At 43.5% G+C, this 19,259-nt stretch overlaps 1 protein-coding gene across 7 annotated transcripts in view; it reads left to right on the top strand.

The window, feature by feature from the left end:
- Positions 1–19,259, top strand: part of BRD4 (bromodomain containing 4) — a 193,991-nt gene that overhangs the window by 104,476 nt on the left and 70,256 nt on the right. For 4 of the 7 annotated variants that reach the window (XM_034793552.1, XM_034793554.1, XM_034793551.1 and 1 more), the window contains exons 5-9: positions 5,403–5,538; positions 13,939–14,222; positions 15,772–16,137; positions 17,455–17,535; positions 18,636–18,764. In XM_034793552.1, coding sequence (XP_034649443.1) covers positions 5,403–5,538; positions 13,939–14,222; positions 15,772–16,137; positions 17,455–17,535; positions 18,636–18,764 — 996 coding nt within the window. The remainder of the gene's footprint in view (positions 1–5,402; positions 5,539–13,938; positions 14,223–15,771; positions 16,138–17,454; positions 17,536–18,635; positions 18,765–19,259) is intronic. The other 3 variants (XM_034793556.1, XM_034793555.1, XM_034793557.1) reach the window with 2 other exon arrangements.

Below are 19,259 nucleotides of genomic sequence, written 5' to 3'. Positions count from 1 at the left end.
GCTCTGACCATATCAGCTCTTGTTGATTCCTCACATTGACACCACCTTCACCTGTGCATCACATACAGGTTTCTTGTCTTCATCTTTAAGGATGTTCCTAACTTAGCCCCATCCATACCAAACTCATCTAGTAATATTATCAGCATATTCATAGAATATCAGGGTTGGAAGGGACCTCAGGAGGTCATCTAGTCCAACTCCCTGTTCAAAGCAGGACCAATCCCCATCTAAATCATCCCAGCCAAGGCTTTGTCAAGCCTGAACTTAAAAACATCTAAGGAAGGAGATTCCATCACCTCCCTAGTAACCCATTCCAGTGCTTCACCACCCTCCTAGTGAAAAAGTTTTCCTAATATCCCCTCTGCAACTTGAGACCATTACTCCTTGTTCTGTCATCTGGTACCACTGAGAACAGTCTAGATCCATCCTCTTTGGAACCCCCTTTCAGGTAGTTGAAAGCAGCTATCAAATCCCCCTTCATTCTTCTCTTCTGCAGACTAAACAATCCCAGTTCCCTCAGCCTCTCCTCATAAGTCATATGCTTCAGCCCCCTAATCATTTTTGTTGCCCTCCGCTGGACTCTTTCCAATTTTTTTGGCAACAAGAGCACACTGTTGACTCATATCCAGGTTTTCGTTTACTGTAACCCCTAGATCCTTTTCTGCAGAACTGCTGCCTAGCCACTCTGTCCCTAGTCTGGAGCAGTGCATGGGATTCTTCCGTCCTAAGTGCAGGACTCTACACTTGTCCTTGTTGAACCTCATCAAATTTCTTTTGGCCCAGTCCTCTGATTTGTCTAGCTCCCTCTGTATCCTGTCCTTACCTTCCAGCATATCTACCAGTCCTCCCAGTTTAGTGTCCTCTCCAGACTTATTGAGGGTGCAATCCATGCCATCCTCCAGATCATTAATGAAGATATTGAACAAAACTGGCCCCAGGACCGACCCTTGGGGCACTCCACTTGATACTGGCTGCCAGCTAGACCTGGAGCTATTGATCACTACCCGTTGAGCCCGACGATCTAGCCAGCTTTCTATCCACCTTATAGTCCATTCATCCAGCCCATACTTCTTTAATTTGCTGGCAAGAATACTGTGGGAGACAGTGTCAAAAACTTTGCTAAAGTCAAGGAATAACCCGTCCACTGCTTTTCCCTCATCCACATAGCCAGTTATCTCATTATAGAAGGCAATTAGGTTAGTCAGGCACGACTTCCCCTTGGTGAATCCATGCTGACTGTTCCTGATCACTTTCCTCTCCTCTAAGTGTTTCATAATTGATTCCTTGAGGACCTGCTCCATGATTTTTCCATGGACTGAGGTGAGGCTGACTGGCCTGTAGTTCCCCGGATCCTCCTCCTCCTCCTTTTTTAAAGATGGGCACTACATTAGCCTTTTTCCAGTCATCCAGGACCTCCCCTGATCACCATGAGTTTTCAAAGTTAATGGCCAGTGGCTCTGCAATCACATCCGCCAACTCCTTTAGCACCCTCGGATGCAGCGCATCCGGCCCCATGGATTTGTGCTCATCCAGCTTTTCTAAATAGTCGTGAACCACTTCTTTCTCCACAGAGGGCTGGTCACCTTCTCCCCATACTGTGCTGCCCAGTCCAGCAGTCTGGGAGCTGACCTTGTTTGTGAAGACCGAGGCAAAAAAAGCATTAAGTACATTAGCTTTTTCCACATACTCTGTCACTAGATTGCCTCCCCCATTCAGTAAGGGGCCCACACTTTCCTTGACCACCACCTTGTTGCTAACGTACCTGTAGAAACCCTTCTTGTTATTCTTAACATCTCTTGCTAGCTGCAACTACAAGTGTGATTTGGCCTTCCTGATTTCACTCCTGCATGCCTGAGCAATATTTTTATACTTCTCCCTGGTCATTTGTCCAATCTTCCACTTCTTGTAAGCTTCTTTTTTGTGTTTAAGATCAGCAAGGATTTCACTTTTAAGCCAAGCTGGTCGCCTGCCATATTTACTGTTCTTTCTACACATCGGGATGGTTTGTTCCTGCAACCTCAATAAGGATTCTTTAAAATACAGCCAGCTCTCCTGGACTCCTTTCCTCCTCATGTTGTTCTCCCAGGGGATCCTGCCTATCAGTTCCCTGAGGGAGTCAGTCTGCTTTTCTGAAGTCCATGGTCCTTATTCTGCTGTTCTTCTTCCTTCCTTGTGTCAGGATCCTGAACTCGACCATCTCATGGTCACTGCCTCCCAGGTTCCCATCCACTTTGCTTCCCCTACAAATTCTTCCCTGTTTGTGAGCAGCAGGTCAAGAAGAGCTCTGCCCCTAGTTGGTTCCTCCAATACTTGCACCAGGAAATTCTCCTACACTTTCCAAAAGCTTCCTGGATTGTCTGTGCACTGGTGTATTGCTCTCCCAGCAGATATCGGGGTGATTGAAGTCCCCCATGAGAACCAGGGCCTGTGATCTAGTAACTTCTGTTAGTTGCCGGAAGAAAGCCTCGTCCACCTCATCCCCCTGGTCTGGTGGTCTATAGCAGATTACCTTCACGACATCACCCTTGTTGCTCACACTTCTAAACTTAATCCAGAGACTCTCCGGTTTTTCTGCAGTTTCATACCGGAGCTCTGAGCAGTCATACTGCTCTCTTACATACAAAGCAACTCTCCCACCTTTTCTGCCCTGCCTGTCCTTCCTGAACAGTTTATATCTATCCATGACAGTACTCCAGTCATGTGAGTTATCCCACCAAGTCTCTGTTATTCCAATCACATCATAGTTCCTTGACTGTGCCAGGACTTCCAGTTCTCCCTGCTTGTTTCCCAGGTTTCTTGCATTTGTGTATAGGCACTTATGATAAATCGCTGATTGTCCTGCTTTCTCAGTTTGAGGCAGGAGTCCTCCCCTCTTGCACTCTCCTGCTCGTGCTTCCTCCCGGTATCCTATTTCCCCACTTATCTCAGGGCTTTGGTCTCCTTCCCCCGGTGAACCTAGTTTAAAGCCCTCCTCACTAGGTTAGCCAGCCTGCTTGCGAAGATGCTGTTCCCTCTCTTCATTAGGTGGAGCCCATGTCTGCCTAGCAATCCTTTTTCTTGGAACACCATCCCATAGTCAAAGAATCCAAAGCCGCCTCTCTGACACCACCTGCGTAGCCATTCGTTGACTTCTACGATTCAACAATCTCTATATGGGCCTTTTCCTTCCACAGGGAGGATGGACGAGAACACCACTTGCATCTCAAATTCCTTTATGCTTCTTCCCAGAGCCATGTAGTCTGCAGTGATCTGCTCAAGGTCATTCTTGGTAGTATCATTGGTGCCCACGTGGAGAAGCAGGAAGGGGTAGTGATCCGAGGGCTTGATGAGTGTCGGCAGTCTCTCTGTCACATCATGAATCCTAGCTCCTGGGAAGCAGCACACTCTTTGGTTTTCCCGGTCGGGACGGCAGATAGATGACTCCGTCCCCCTTAGGAGGAAGTCCCCAACCACCACCACCCACCTCCTTCTCTCGGGAGTGGTGGTTGTGGAACCTCCATCCGTAGGACAGTGCATCTCATGCCTTCTAATCTGTGGAGTCTCCTTCTGCTCCCTTCCCTTGGATGTATCATCTAGTCCACTCTCTGCATTAGAACCAGTGGAGAGAACATGAAAACGGTTGCTCACCTGTAGCTGCATTGCTGGTACATGGATGCTCCTCTTTCTTCTTCTGGAGGTCACATGCTGCCAATTTTCTTCACCGTCCTTCTGTCTCCACTGTGCAGCCTGCTCTGATTCTTCAGAATGTTGTGCCCGCAGAAGCATATCCTGACCTCTGTCCAGGAAATCTTTTTCTCTTGTGCAGTGCAGTGTTGATACTTGTTTCTCCAGTCATTAAACCTTCTCTTTCAGTATGGAGACCAGCTTGCACTTTGTACAGCCAAAGTCGCTTCTGTCCTGTGGAAGAAAGATAAACATGGCACATCCTGTGCAGGTCACGACAGCTGATCACTCACCATCCATATTACCTCCTTTCTAAGAGTTTCCTTAGCTGTTGCAGTAACTACCTAGAGAAGTCTGCAAGATGAAATCCTCAGTGGGCTCTCCCCAGGTGAACTGCCAGTCAAACTTCCTCTGTTAGACTCTCCGTTGTTCACCACTCAGCTGGTTCGCAACTGGCTTCCTTTTTTATAATGACCCTTTCTTTCTCCCTGCCAGAATTCCCAGCCTTTGCTGCCCACCAGTCAGCTTCTTTCTTAAACATCTTTATGCTTTCTCCCATAATTCCCCTTATGAGTGGGTAAAATTCCCTGATAAAATCCAAAGAGCCATTGCCATATTGTCCTTCAGATCCCTCCTTAACACACACCTGCCATGATGCCTACAAAATGCAGCCTGCTGATCATACCACTAGCAGGTGACAAACTGGGATTATTCCACTTCCTTTCTTTTCCCACTCCCTACTTCTGTTTCCAGTTGAAAAAACAAATTACAGTGCAGCAACAAAGCTGTTCTTCACCATACTCATTTGTCTGTACGTTGTATTCACATCTCTCTACCCATCATCTGTTTGTGCTGTCTTTAGAATGTAAGCCCTTCAGTGCAAGGAGAATGTATCTCTCTTTTCTGTTCAGCATCCAGTGTTGTAGGGCCATAGGCCTTTGGATACAATCATAATATAAATACCACTACTACTACACCTAATGTAAACATTTAAAAAAGAAACATTAGAGGAACCACTTGGTTGGGATCCAGAAGTATTAGAGCAGAGGTCCCCAAAGTGTGGGGCGAGCTCCCTTAAGGGGTGTGGATGACTGCCTGGGGGGGCAGGGCGGGGCCTGGGCCAGCCCCCACGGGGGCAGGGAGGGAGTGCAATCCAGCCCCTAACTGTCCCCAGCTCTGCTCTGCCCCGCCCCCTAGCTACATCCCCAGTTCCCAGCCCCACATGTGTGCCTGGCCCCATCCCCAGCCTTGGCCGGTGGCCCCAGCTCCATTCCCAGGCTGAGGCTGGGGGCAAGCCCTGGAGTGGAGCCACACCCGACCATGGGCCTGGATGCTGGCCCCCATCCCAGCCCAGCTGCAGCTCTGCTCCTGCCCCACCCTGAGTCCCCCTTATCGCTGTCTGTGTCTCCCCCATGCCGCGTCCCCACTCCCAGCCCTGGTTCAGGGAGGTACTGGGGGGTGGGAGGAAGACACGGGGTAAGGGGATGTGATCCTCAAAGTTTGGGGATCGCTGTATTTGAGTGCAGGATAGGATAGGTGGGTGAAAGATGTATGATGTCTGTACGGAAATGGTTTTGTTGCATTTTCAATCTTGGTTATGACTAAACTCAATATTAAAGGGAGAAAAAGACTGAGCGAAATCCTAAATGTGGCATTAATTTTCTAGGTTACAATCTCATGCAAACCTTGCTTCGAAAGTGTGTGCCAGGCCTAATTTATTTTATCTATCGTTAATCCAGCCAGGGGATGACATAGTCTTAATGGCAGAAGCTCTAGAAAAGCTTTTTCTGCAGAAAATCTCTGAAATGACTGAGGAAGAAACTGAAATTGTAATAGTCCAGGCAAAAGGAAGAGGACGTGGGAGGAAGGAAGCAGGTAAAGTACTTTACTGACCACTCTTGAGTTCAGTCCTTGTTCTTGTTCAGGGATACCCTCTAGTGCCCATTGGTTGCAGGGTCCATGCAATTTGAATAAAATAGCAAAAAATTAACAGCCACCCTCATGTAATCGTCAAACTACAAGTCACAACATACAGTGCTTAATCTTAATTTCAGCTGCTTATCTACATTGGATATCTGAGCTGTTGACAGCGAATAGATATGGGCCACATTTTAGAACTCCCTTGACCATATTTGCCTTTGGGCACCCTGCTTATGCAGTAGAACCATACTAATATGTACACATTATAATTAGCACAAGTAAATGGTTCTCTCCTTACTTTTCAGTGAAGTTTAAAAGATGAGAACTATAGGAGTGAAATCTTATTACTGTCACTTCATTATATTTACTAAATATACTATCAGTACATTGTGAAGGCCCATAAAAGTAAATTACAGTAGTCAAACAAGCAGAGTATGTTGTATTATACCATTTCCCTGAGCTTTACTGTGTTTTCATGTAACAGCTAATTTGGTTAATTAAGTCATCATGGCAAATAGCAGGTTCTACTGTAATTAGGAAAGGATTAGTAACTGAAGGGAAACTGATTCTCAAAAGTCTAATGTTACTTGTATGTTTGTTTTGGTGACACCTACATAACCCTTCAAGAATATTAAGGTTTAGATGTAACCATGCTCCTAATGCAAAAGCATCTGAAAACAGGAGCAACAAGCAGAATAATACACTGAAGTAGTTTTTGCACCTAAAAGCTGTCACCAATATGGATGCCTCTTAATTTTGTTAGATCATCTACTGGGTGGGTTTTCCAAGGTTATGTATATACAACATATTTTTATTGCATTTTGTAATAATCTGCCATCATTTGAAAAAGTGTGCTTGCTACTTTTGAGATGAAATGCTCTTCACTGAAGATAAATTCAGCTTTGTGTAGACAGCTTACGCAAGGCATGTACCCCACTGAATTATCACTCATACTCTATTTTGAGGGCTAAACTGATGTATTGGCTTTGTGTGGATCTTTGCATGGTGGGGTTTTCAGCCTGAATGCTTTATACTTCGTTTATTTAAAAGTGAACTACATCACATTGAAGGATATTTAAAATTACAATCAGTAAAACTATGCATGTAAACTTATGTTCGATATTTGTATTGTGTGCTTACATCTCAAGCCTACACATTTTTAATAATTTAGGTTTTTGGAGCTTGGTTCATAGATTCATAGTCTTAAGGCTGGAAGGGACCATTGTGATCTAGGACTGACCTCCTGTATATTGCAGGACATAGGACATCCCTACATTAATTCAGATTTGAATAAGACCAATCCAGCCTTGATTTAAAAATTTCCAGAGAGACTCAACAACAGCCATTGGTAAGATGTTCCAATGGTAGATCTAAGTATGTTGACTTCAGCTACGTTATTCACTTAGATCGATTTCCCCCCACACCCAGTGTAGACCAGGGCTGAGTTAAATAAATTGAGCTCCTTGAGCCTTTACCTATTTAACCTCTCCAAATTTTTCAACGTCCTGGAATTGTGGACACCAGAACTGGATATAGTATTCCAATAGCAGTTGCAACAGTGCCAAATTCTGAGGTAATATAATATCATAGTTTTAAATTTAAAAAATCAAGTTAGTTTGACCAGATCTTTTTTATATGAATCATGTCTAATTGGCATTACCCTCCTTTAATTCTTTATTAATCAAGTCCCATAGCAGCTGCTCCATTATTTTGCCCAGGCTCAGTGTCAGTCAGAGAGGCCTATAGTTACTTGAGTCATCCTGTGTATCCTTTCTAGATACTGGCACAACCGTAGCTTGGTTTCTTTCCTCTGTAACTTCTTCACTATTCCAAGACTTATTGAAAATCATGTTGAGTGCAGCAAGCTCCTCAGCTTGCTCTTTTAAAACTCTTGGAGGCAAGTTACCCAGAGCTGCTGATTTTAAAAATGTCTGACTTCAGTAGCTGCTGTTTAATGTGCTTCTTAGTTACTGTTGGAATGGAAAGTGTTTCATCATCATCTTATGTTGTGAATTCATCTGGCTCTTTCCCAAAAGCAGAACAGAAATCAATGACACGGTATTCTTGCCAGCAAGTTAAAGTAGTATGGCTGGGATGAATGGACTATAAGGTGGATAGAAAGCTGGCTGGATCGTCAGGCTCAACGTGTAGTGATCAATGGCTCCATGTCTAGTTGGCAGCCGGTATCAATCGGAGTGCCCCAAGGGTCGGTCCTGGGGCTGGTTTTGTTCAGTATCTTCATTAATGATCTAGAGGATGGTATGGACTGCACCCTCAGTAAGTTTGCAGATGACACTAAACTGGGAGGAGTGGTAGATACATTGGAGGGTAGGGATAGGATACAGAGGGGCCTAGACAAATTTAGAGGATTGGGCCAAAAGAAATTTGATGAGGTTCAACAAGGGCAAGTGCAGAGTCCTGCACTTAGGACGGAAGAATCCCATGCACAGCTACAGACTAGGGACTGAATGGCTACGCAGCAGTTCTGCAGAAAAGGACCTAGGGGTTACAATGGCTGAGAAGCTGGATATGAGTCAACAGTGTCTCTTTATTGCCAAGAAGGCTAATGGCATTTTGGGTTGTATAAGTAGGGGCATTGCCAGCAGATCGAGGGACGTGATCACTCCCCTCTATTTGACACTGGTGAGGCCTCATCTGGAATACTGTGTCCAATTTTGGGCCCCACACTACAAGAAGGCTGTGGGGAAAATTGGAAAGAGTCCAGTGGAGGGCAACAAAAATGATTAGGAGGCTGGAGCACATGACTTATGAGGAGAAGCTGAAGGAACTGGGATTGTTTAGTCTCCAGAAGAGAAGAATGAGGGGGGATTTGATAGCAGCCTTCAACTACCTGAAAGGCGGTTCCAAAGAGGATGGATCTAGAGACTGTTCTCAGTTCTCAGGTACCAGATGACAGAACAAGGAGTAATGGTCTCAAATTACAGTGGGGGAGGTTTAGGTTGGATCTTAGGAAAAACTTTTTCACTAGGAGGGTGGTGAAGCACTGGGAATGGGTTACCTAGGGAGATGTTGGAATCTCCTTCCTTAGAGGCTTTTAAAGTCAGGCTTGACCAAGCCCTGGCTGGGATGATTTAGTTGGGGATTGGTCCTGCTTTGAGCAGGGGGTTGGACTACATGACCTCCTGAGGTCCCTTCCAACCCTGATATTCTATGAATCTATGATTCTGCCATATTATTATTGACAACTCTACCATTTCCATCAAGTAATGGACTAATAGCATTGTTATGATTCCTTTTGTTCTTAATATAATGTAAAAACTTATTATTCTTAACTCTGCTGACCATAGATTTCTCTGTATACTTTTGCTTCCCTTATCAATTTTCTATATTTTCTACCTTCTAATTTATATATATTGCAATCAACTTCCCCTCTTTTCATTTGTTTTCATGGAGAGATTGGGGGGTGTGTGTGTGTGTGTGTGTGTGTGTGTGTGTATTATTTTTATAGTTGCTTTCACTTCCCCTTAGCTTGGCTGGTCTTTTATTCAGTGTTCTCAATTAACCATCTTTCTCAGTTGTGACTTTTTAAGCATTTAATTGAAAGTTCTTACACAGTTCCCAATTATCATTCACATTTTTGTGTGTAAATTCTTTCTTCCAGCTGATTTGACTGAGTTATCTTCATCTTTGTGAAATTAGCCTTTTAAAACATTACTTATCTATATTACTGGCTTGGACATTATTAACAAATGCAATCAAATCATAATCACTTGCATCTCTGAATATTTTAGTTCTGTGACTAATTCTTCATTTGTCAAGGTGAGGTCTACTGTAGATTTTTCCCTATATTGGATGCATCATTTTTTGAGTTAGGAAATTGTCATTTATAGTTTTAAAAATTCTGAGGATGTTTTAATACTGGCAGCATGAGACCCTCGAGCATGTGTCATTCAAGTTATAGGTAGGTCTTTTAAGGATACAGCCATCCTGTTCTCCATTGTGATTTGGTGGTCTGTAACAGCCACCAGCTAATACCCCATCTTGTGCCTTAATCTGTTAGAGAACATTGATCCATAAGCTTTCAAGATCACTTGCTTTTGACTTCTCAGTAACTGGGAAGCAGGCAGTGCTGTTTTTGACAGAATGCCAGTCTCCACCCCCTTTTGTCCACTTAGGGCAGGTCTTCACTACCCGCTGGATCGGGTAGTGAAGACGTGATAAAATAGATCCCCGATCACGCTCCCCATCGACTCCAGAACTCCAGCTGGTAGTTGTGCTTTTGAAGAAGTCTTGAAAAGATATTAAATCATCCCCTGTAGTTTGGGGGAAGGGGAGGAGGAGGAGAGAAGAATGAGATGTGAGTGGGGCAGCAAAGTGTCACCTTCAGTTGTATCCTCGGGCTCCTGGGTCTCTTCCTCTTGTGTCTCTGAGGGTGCTGGGACAGTTGGCAAAGAGGACCATGCTACTATGGACCTAGACGGGATAGGGGGCCTGAGGTTTTGGGCCCTATACATTACCCGTGGATCCCAGTATGGTCAGTTTGGTGGGAATGGTATAGGGGCAGTGCCCATGGTTGACCATACCAGCCCTGCATGTCTGTAGATGTTTAGTGATGAAGTGTATATTACTGCCTCATCCTCTTCTTCCTCATCACTGGAGATAGGAGGGGCTGATCCACGGGGAGCGGTTAACAGGCTTGGTCCTGGTCTAGATGGGGTAATGTCCGTACCGAGTAGAGAAGATTCAAGTGTTGAGGCCACTTTCAGGTCCACATGCCCAATTGCTGCGGAACTGTGACACTTGGTGTCAGGGACGTGCACTGACCAGGAATAAGAGTTGAAGCTGTCAGTGCTGATGACAGTGCTGTGCTTCATAGGTACAGCAGGTGGCGCCATTGTACTGTTCAGTGCAGAGGTTTTCTTCTGTTGCGTAGGTGCCAAGCTGGGAGGCTTGACTTTACTGTGTGAACCTCTATTAGAGCTTGCCCACATAGGGTCTTTAGCTCCTCAGAAAGTCTCAGTATCGGACGTTCCCGGTGCCTCACTGTACGGCACTCTTGGTGCCATCAGTACCGGGGCAGATTTTTCATTTGGAGATCACTTTCTTTTAGGCAATTCTCGGTGTAGGGATGAGTGTGGCTTTTTGGTATCCTTTCTAGAAGCAGGCTCCTTAGCAGCCGCTGTTGAAGCGGATCCCGTCAGATGCTGCCGCCCGTTGGCCAGGAAGTGTCCTGGACTCGGGGTTAGAGGCCAGTTTGAGGGATTTCTTCATCATAAGGAGCTTCAATTTTAGATCCCTGGCCTTCCTTGTCCAGGCTGTCAGTTTTCTGCAGTGCAGACACTTTTGGGTAATGTGTGTCTTGCCAAAGCAGGGGGGACATTGTGCGTAGCCATTAGAGACCAGTATGGAAAGTCTGCAAATCAGGCAGTGTTTAAAGCCAGGTGCGCTGGGCATGCTTGAGAGAACAAGTCCTTGGAAAGAAAAACAGGGTTTATCCCTGTTTCTCCATTTCCCCCGCCCCCCCCCCCTTTTTTTTTTAAAGGCAATAGCTGAGTACCTGACAAGGGAGGCAAGGGTAAAAGAGGAAAGGTGAAAAATATAATTTTTTTAAAATGAAAAAGTGAAATATTAAATATCAAGGGGATGGGGCAGCTAACTACAACTAAGCTAACACTATCAGGAACAACTATGAACTATTAAGCTTATTTGAGGTAAGAGAGGGTGCTGCTGGTCACTCCGACTCAAGCCAAAAGTGGTAGCGAAGGAACGGGGGGGTTGGCTGCACACCACCATGTAACCGCTTGGCAGGGCGCGAGATGGCTACACCGTGTGCATGGCCCAACCAGGCACTGCTACCACAAATCTCTGATTAAAAGCACATGGCATCAAGACACCTAAAGCGGAACACCCACAGGGACACTTCTAGAAGAAGAATATATGCTTTCAAGACTTCTGCTGGCTACATTTGGGATTCTGATAATATAAGACTCAATCTACACTCTGAAGAACTTCATGCTGTGGAACACACACACACACTTTCCCCCTCCACCCCTCTCTCCCCCTCTTTTACAGTCTGCCTCTCTCCCTACCTGAATTCTACAGGTTGGTCTCTAAAGTGTCCTGTTACAGCTTTATTTTTTTAATCTCAACCAAAAACGTTAATTTATAAAACAAAGTCCATTCTTCATAATCACAAACTTAGAACAGTGAGAATTGTGCTGTGGCTTATCCCAGACACCAGTAGCTAACTGAACATATCCAGATTGCAGGAAGGATTCATGCACTACAAGATGCAGGTCAAAGAGATGCTCAGTTAGGTGCCAAAGAACCTGTACCATCAGAACACGGGGAGAGGTTTTCATTCCCATTACGTTCTAACTCCGAAAAAGACTGGCAGGTGGAAACCCATTCTGGATTTACAAAAACCTCAACAAATTTATGAGAACACAGCATTTCAAAGTGGTGACTCTAATGTCAGAATTATTGTGGTTAGAGAAAGGACACTGGCTTTTGGCCCCCGACCTCCAGAACGCTTATTTTCATATTACCATTCACCCGACACTCAGAAGATTCCTGAGATTCAGCCTAGGGAAACAGCATTTTCAATACAGAGTACTACCCTTCGGCCTTTCCACTGCTTTTCCTAGCTTTTTAGTCTGAGGGCTTTGCGTTTCAGTGCTGAGGCTGCTGTAAATTGGTTTGCCAAGCTCCGCATCCAATAAGAAGAATGGTTGCGTTAGTGGTGGTTGTACTTGAGACATCATACTGGGAAATGGCAGCCAAAATATAGATACGGTAGAACTTCAGAGTTATGAACACCTCGGGAATGGAGGTGATTCGGAACTCTGAACAAAGCATTATGGTGGTTCTTTCAAACGTTTACAACTGAGCATTGAGTTAATACAGTTTTGAAACTTTATTATGCAGAAGAAAAATGCTGTTTTTAACCATCTTAATTTAAATGAAAGAAGCAGAGAAAGTTTCCTTACCTTTGTCAAATCTTTTTTTAAACTTTTTTTTGGTAGTTTGTTTAACACAGTGCTTTACTGTATTTGCCTTTCTTTTTTTGGTCTCTGCTACTGCCTGATTGCATGCTTCCAGTTCCAAATGGGGTGTATGGGTGACTGGTGTGTTCATAACTCTGAGGTTCTACTGTATTTGCTGGCCTACACTGTGATCTCTTAATTTCAGGTTGTTAGCCTAGTTAGAATTTCTGCAAGCTAAAAATCAGTCATTTTTTTGCTCATGATTAGTTTTTGTTAGTGATTGGGCGAATGGATGTTCCAAATAGTATGTAAGTTAAAATGTCAGGAAGTCCCTTTCTAGAATGATAGGTGCTCCTTTTCCTGGAATTTGCATATATAAAAATAGAACTGTTGCTAACAGACACAGTGAAATATATCTGATGTCTGCTAGGAGGGTACTCTTGTAATGCCTGCTGGCCTGCAATGGGTGGGTGTCTTTCTCAGAAGTACTGCCTCCTAGCATGAGATTATTGTGCTGGCAAACGTCACCCTGCAAACACTATCAAAAGGAGACAGTGCTTCTGGTTCACACCAAGTATGGTACCAAGTATCAGAGGGGTAACCATGTTAGTGTGTATCCACAAAAACAACAAGGAGTCCAGTGACACCTTAAAGACTAACAGATTTATTTGGGCATAAGCTTTCGTGGGTAAGAAGTGCAAAAAGAAGTGGGTTTTTTACCCACGAAAGCTTATGCCCAGATAAATCTTTTAGTCTTTAAGGTGCCACCAAGTATGGTGGAATTCCTCAATTACTTAGGGGCATGACTTTCAAAATGCCTTTCCCATCCTTTAATGTGGAAACCCTGTGTTCACAGGTATCTGGCTTTTGCACAGGTATCTGAGGTTCTTGTTGCATTTCATGTTAAAAGTTGCCTCATGGGAGTTCTGCTAGCTGGCAGATTGATGATCATTCTCTGAGACTGTTGCAGATGTGTTGACGTGACTGCTTATTGCCAGTGAATAGCGACAGCTGTTGTTCATTGATGGGTATTGACTGCTTCTGAAGGAAGTTCTGCCCGCGTGGTACCACAAGCCTCGTAACTGTGAACTGTAGCCATGTGAATGGCAAGAAAAAGATAAGCAGGCAGGGGAAGGAGAATAGACTCTCACCCGGCTCTGATAGGGACCCCTTTGAGGGCAGTGTGTCTTTGGACCTGATTCTACTTAAAATGGACCATGAAAAATTTGATTAGTATCTGTCCTGAATTTGATTACTCGGGGAAGGATATGCTCAAGTATTGTTACCCAAGCACCACTATTTAAAAAATAATAATGACCATTATGAAATATGCATTTGTTGCCTGATCAAAATGAGTACGTTTGAAGCATTAAGTGTGGCCCTTCTTTATTCCTTCATTTTTTGACAGTTACACCCAAACCAGGAGCATCTACGGTACAAAACGTAACTCAAGCATCATCCCCAGCTCAGACGCAGGCCCCACAACAGAATCTTCAGTCTGTGCAAACAACTCATTCCTTTCCTTCTGTGACCCCTGACCTTATTGTCCAGCCGCCAGTAATGACCGTGGTGCCTCCTCAACCACCTGCACCTCCTCCCCCTCCTCCCCCACCTTCTGTTCCCCCAACCCCCGCTCCCCAGCCCATTCAGGCACACCCACCTGTTATCCCAACAGCTGCACAGCCTGTGAAGGTGAGTAAACAAGGACTCTGTGGAGTTAGTGAGTCAGGATTCTTTGTGTTCAATTTTCTCTCTAGAAGAGAGAAGATTTTATTGGATGACTATTTTAAAACATTCATTGTGAAGTCCCTTTTATCTTAGGGTTTAAAATTGCTTTACAGATTTTTACTGATTGGAGGGATGGGACTGAGACACACAGAAGTGAAGGGTGGGATTTTAAAGAGCTCTTAGGAGAGTTAGGCTCCTAACTCCTCATTTGTCTTTGAAAATCTCACCTGAGTTACTTGTCCAAGGTCATACAGCAGGTCAAGGGCAGAATCATAGATTGATGATTAGGGTCCAGGAGTTCTGATTCCCAGTCCTCTTCTCTAACCACTAAGACCCTGCCTCACATGTCCTTATCCATTAAAAGTAGAATCTGTTTTCCATAGATTGTTGACTGTAGCAAAGTCATTGAGTAGAACAGTATTTGCCCATCACAATTTCCACTAAACATTTAGCCAGCAGCCTTGTGTACTGGGGTTAATAGTGTTTTTTTTTTTTTTTTTTTTTTTGAGGCTTTTCAAGGAAAAGAAAGCCATCTGGCTTGAAAAGCTGTGTCACTGTGGCTAAGCTATTCAAAAGTGACTAGTAATTTTGGGTGCCTCAATTTTTGAATGTGCAACATAACGTTCTTTAAATTTACTATTCAAAAAGAGCTGAGTTCCCACCCAATAAAATTGGGCTCCTTTATTGTGTCTCGAGTTGAGTACCTGAATCACTAGTTGCTTTTGAAAATTTTGGCATACATCTTCAGCAGATCAGATGCTGCTAACTAATATTTCTTATTTTGAGCAATGCCTTTTATATCATTGCATCAGTAAGATTGCCACTTCTTTTCTCCTGAGACATGGCACTTTTGTAAATGGCACCTGACAGCCACAGAAGTTCTTGACAGAGTTAGGTACCCAAGTTATATGACCCTTCAGTGGGAGTTAGTCACCTGATTGCCTTAGGTACTTCTGAAAATCCCATCAAGCAACTCAGCCAAAATAATCCAAGATCTGGGCTTCGCTAAACACCGCACAAGCTGTAGAAATGAATCCTAAGAGGTTTACTTGACCCTAACATGGTTCTTAAGTAAAAGATTTTGAATACACCTCTACCCCGATATAACACGAATTCGGATATAACGCGGTAAAGCAGCGCTACTGGGGGGCAGGGCTGCGTGCTCCGGCGGATCAAAGAAAGTTAGATATACCGCGGTTTCACCTATAACGGAGTAAGATTTTTTTGGCTCCCGAGGACAGCGTTATTTTGGGATAGAGGTGTACTCATTTAACCATCCTCTTGATCTTTGCTAATATAATAAAGATAATTTGTAGTTACACATTTTCTAGAGGGCTCAGTACAAACTGCGTATTTATAGAAAGCTTTTTAACTTTTTAGTCCTGTCTCCCCTGAGTACTTAGTGGTTAGACTTTAATATACAACCAGAGGTGGATCCTGTGACTACAATAGTAACAAAAGAGCACAAGACTAAATAAAATATTATAATGCTGTTGTATTTGTTGTTTTACAGACAAAAAAAGGAGTGAAGAGGAAAGCAGACACCACAACGCCAACAACAATAGATGCAATCCACGAATCCTCCTCGCTGCCTACTGAACCCAAGTCTGCCAAGATGGGCCCCCGAAGGGAAAGCAGCCGGCCAGTGAAACCTCCAAAGAAGGATGTTCCGGACTCTCAGCAGCATGTGGTAGAAAAGAGTAACAGTAACAAAGTGTCTGAGCAGTTAAAGTATTGCAGTGGCATCATCAAAGAGATGTTTGCCAAGAAGCATGCTGCCTACGCATGGCCCTTCTACAAACCTGTGGACGTGGAAGCACTGGGACTGCATGATTATTGTGATATCATTAAACATCCCATGGATCTGAGCACAATCAAAGTAAGCTCAGTTTCACATAGCCAAAAAAAAAATAATAAAATAAAATAAAAAAAAAATTGACTGCAGGAGGAATAACTTCCCTGGGGAAATGCAGTCTGTTTTACATGCCAACTCATGTATATGGGCGTACGTGTGCAGCTGCATGCTTAACATGGTGTATTGTAGATAGCCACCAAAAATGTGTGTGTTGCAAAAGAAAGGATTCTTCTCTGGGACTCTGTCTGAAATCAATTAACCATTCATTCTGTGTAACCTGAGAATTCTGGTAGGTGGAGTCTCTCATCTGTCCATAGTGTGCTACTCTTTAAGTGACAGGTCCTGAAAAGAAGACAGTCCTTTCCAGAATGGGTCTTAAAAAAATAAAAAAAAAATTGCCTGTGCATTTTTTAAAAGTAAATGTCCTCTACTATGGCCAGCCTACACTGAATACCCTTAGCCAAGATAATGGTCTCAATCAGTCAGTACAGATTGCTGTAGTAGGGGAATTTTCTTTAAAAAACAAAAAAAAAGAAAAACCACCACCACATTGGCTATTCACCTTTAAAGAAAATGTTCTGCTTAATGTAAAGGACTACGTTTCCAGAGCATTTAAATCGAAGCCTTCTGCTGTGAGGACACAGCTAGCTCCCTCTCATGGAGTATTTGAGAGTTACTTATCCAAGAGAAGTAACTGCAAAGCAGTCCATATCTCTGCTGAAAATGTCAATTCATTGTTTGGAGCACTGTCATTTTATAACCTCATCATGGACATAGCTTTAAACTGCAGAATTCTTTGGTTGTATCAATTTAACTCTGAGCCTTAATATTCACACAACCCAGGTTTCTTTTTAAAATACTTTAAGCAGAAGAAAGAGACAAATTTCTCTCTCCCCCACCCCCATATTGAGATTACACTAGGAACTTTGCCAGAATGAAGTGAATGAAGGAGTATAGTTTTTTCTTCAATTGAATAATTAAAAACTGTGCTGAAGATTGAGCTGGTACCATCGCCCCTTTTTCTGAATATGCATAATAACTTTGCGCATTCTGTAGTATTCTCCAAATCTAACCAAAAAAAAAAACCAGCTAGGAAATTCTGAAAAACCACAAGTACAGAGAGGATCTGGATGGCTGAAGCATTGGTAATGGGATAACAAAGTTCTTTATTCCAGGTCACTGGTTGAAATTTAGTTCAAGTTGGTTGTGAGCAAAAATCATTGCCCATGACAACTGTTTTATGTTTATATGAAATGCATTGGTGGGTCTTGTTCCAGTTGCTGATGGTCAGGTGTCCACCTCTCAAAAAAACACCATCACTTTTGGCCTTGTTGTTGGCAGGCACAGCAGAGAGGCAAAGGATTGAATGAGCCATGGAGACAGAACTATCCTCACCTCTGGCTCCTTCAGACAAAAATTGAGGTATATAATGAGATGGTGTGGACAACTGTCGATAAATTGAGATCTGCACACATCAGGGCTTCACACCACTACATTCACTTCATAATAAAATGAGGTTGCTGTGCAGGGAGTTTATTTTAAGGCTTGTGTTTTTGTAATGCCTGACAGTCTCACTCTGGACTGACTAAGCCTGCACAGTTCAACTGCTTTGTTTCTTTAATCAAGCTCTATCTCTTCCCCGGGGGTGGGGATAAGATTCATCCATAGATCCTTGGGGGATTTGTTCCCACACTACTCTCAAAAATCCTACATTGCCACAGCCAGTTGGATGTGGTTCCCTGTGTCTGACAGAAAAATGCCAAGCATGTTGCCTTCTTGAATGCTTCCAAGTTCCTGCTGACCTGAAGGAGGGATTATCCTGTGGTCCCAATTTCTAATTCCTCGAACTGTCACTGCTATGCTGGACTGACCCGACTTGCGGGATGTCTTTAACTGCTACTGACAGTTTGGGATTTCTCTTATAAGAAAGTGATACAAAGATTAAAAACTTGTTTGTTTAAAAAATAATTTCAGTTGTGTGTGTGTAAAGTTTTAGCGCATTGTTGTTCAAACAAAACCCTGCACTGTGATTGGTAATGATGTTCATGGGCATGGGGACCAGTAATCTAGTGGACTAGTTCCTTCATACTGTCCTTTGAATTGGTAGTCAGTGAATGTGTCTGCCACATGTGGGCAGTCGTGTTCTCCCATGTAGCTTGCAGCTGCCCATTATAATAGAGGGATGTTCTATGAAGGAATACCAGCTCCAGCATACAATGTTCCATTTTGGTCTCAGCAGTTTAGCTGCATTGTATGCTATTTCTGTAGTCGTCTTTTGGATGCACCTCCATGTTATAGTTCAGGATGGCTGTAATTTGCTCCATTTTATGTAAATCCAATGCAGATCTCGGGTTTCTGGCAAGTTTCCAAAGCAGTGCTCCATTTGGCAAAGGTTAGATAGAGATGAAGATTAGGTGGAAGCCCAGAACTCCATGGATGCCATAGATCCAAGATATTTCTTGTCCATTCAGTAACTTGTTTTCCTTGCTCTGTTGATAGTGGAGTTTTGTTTTCCCTTCTAGTCTAAACTGGAGAACCGGGAATACAGAGATGCTCAGGAATTTGCAGCAGATGTCCGATTGATGTTTTCCAATTGTTACAAATACAACCCTGCTGATCATGAGGTGGTAGCTATGGCACGGAAACTGCAGGTAAAGAAACTGCTTTGTTAGAGTGCTTTTCTGTTTTGAACTCGTACCTGAAACTTTTTCATATTGGTCTAGCATAACCTATACCCTAAACTTGAAAGTAAAATAAATTGAAGTACAGAAATATACCAGAATGGTACACTAAATTTTCAAAAACAAATCTTCCACATTGCAGTGTTAGCATGAACTGTAGTTGCTATACCAGCTTGAACAGACTGAACTGGTAACTTTTTTTTTTTCCTTCTTCGAGTAGTGTCCCTATAGGCACTCCACTTCAGGTGTGCATGCACCCCTTTCATCTTTGATTGGAGGTTTTCAGCAGCAGTGCCTGTTAAGCCCATGCATGAACTCCAGACATCCAAGTTCCCTGTCCCAACTATGAGTAGAGCTGTGTGGCAAACCTCTCTCAGCCTGAGAGAGTGTCTAGCATGCCTGCTTCTAGCGTTGCCCTAAGCTTGCTTTAGGATCATCTAATTTTTAATTTCGTGTAATTATTCA

The sequence above is a fragment of the Trachemys scripta genome, chromosome 17 (genome assembly GCF_013100865.1).
Source record: "Trachemys scripta elegans isolate TJP31775 chromosome 17, CAS_Tse_1.0, whole genome shotgun sequence".
Taxonomy (NCBI): domain Eukaryota; kingdom Metazoa; phylum Chordata; order Testudines; family Emydidae; genus Trachemys; species Trachemys scripta.
This window is presented reverse-complemented; position numbering and strand designations above follow the sequence as displayed.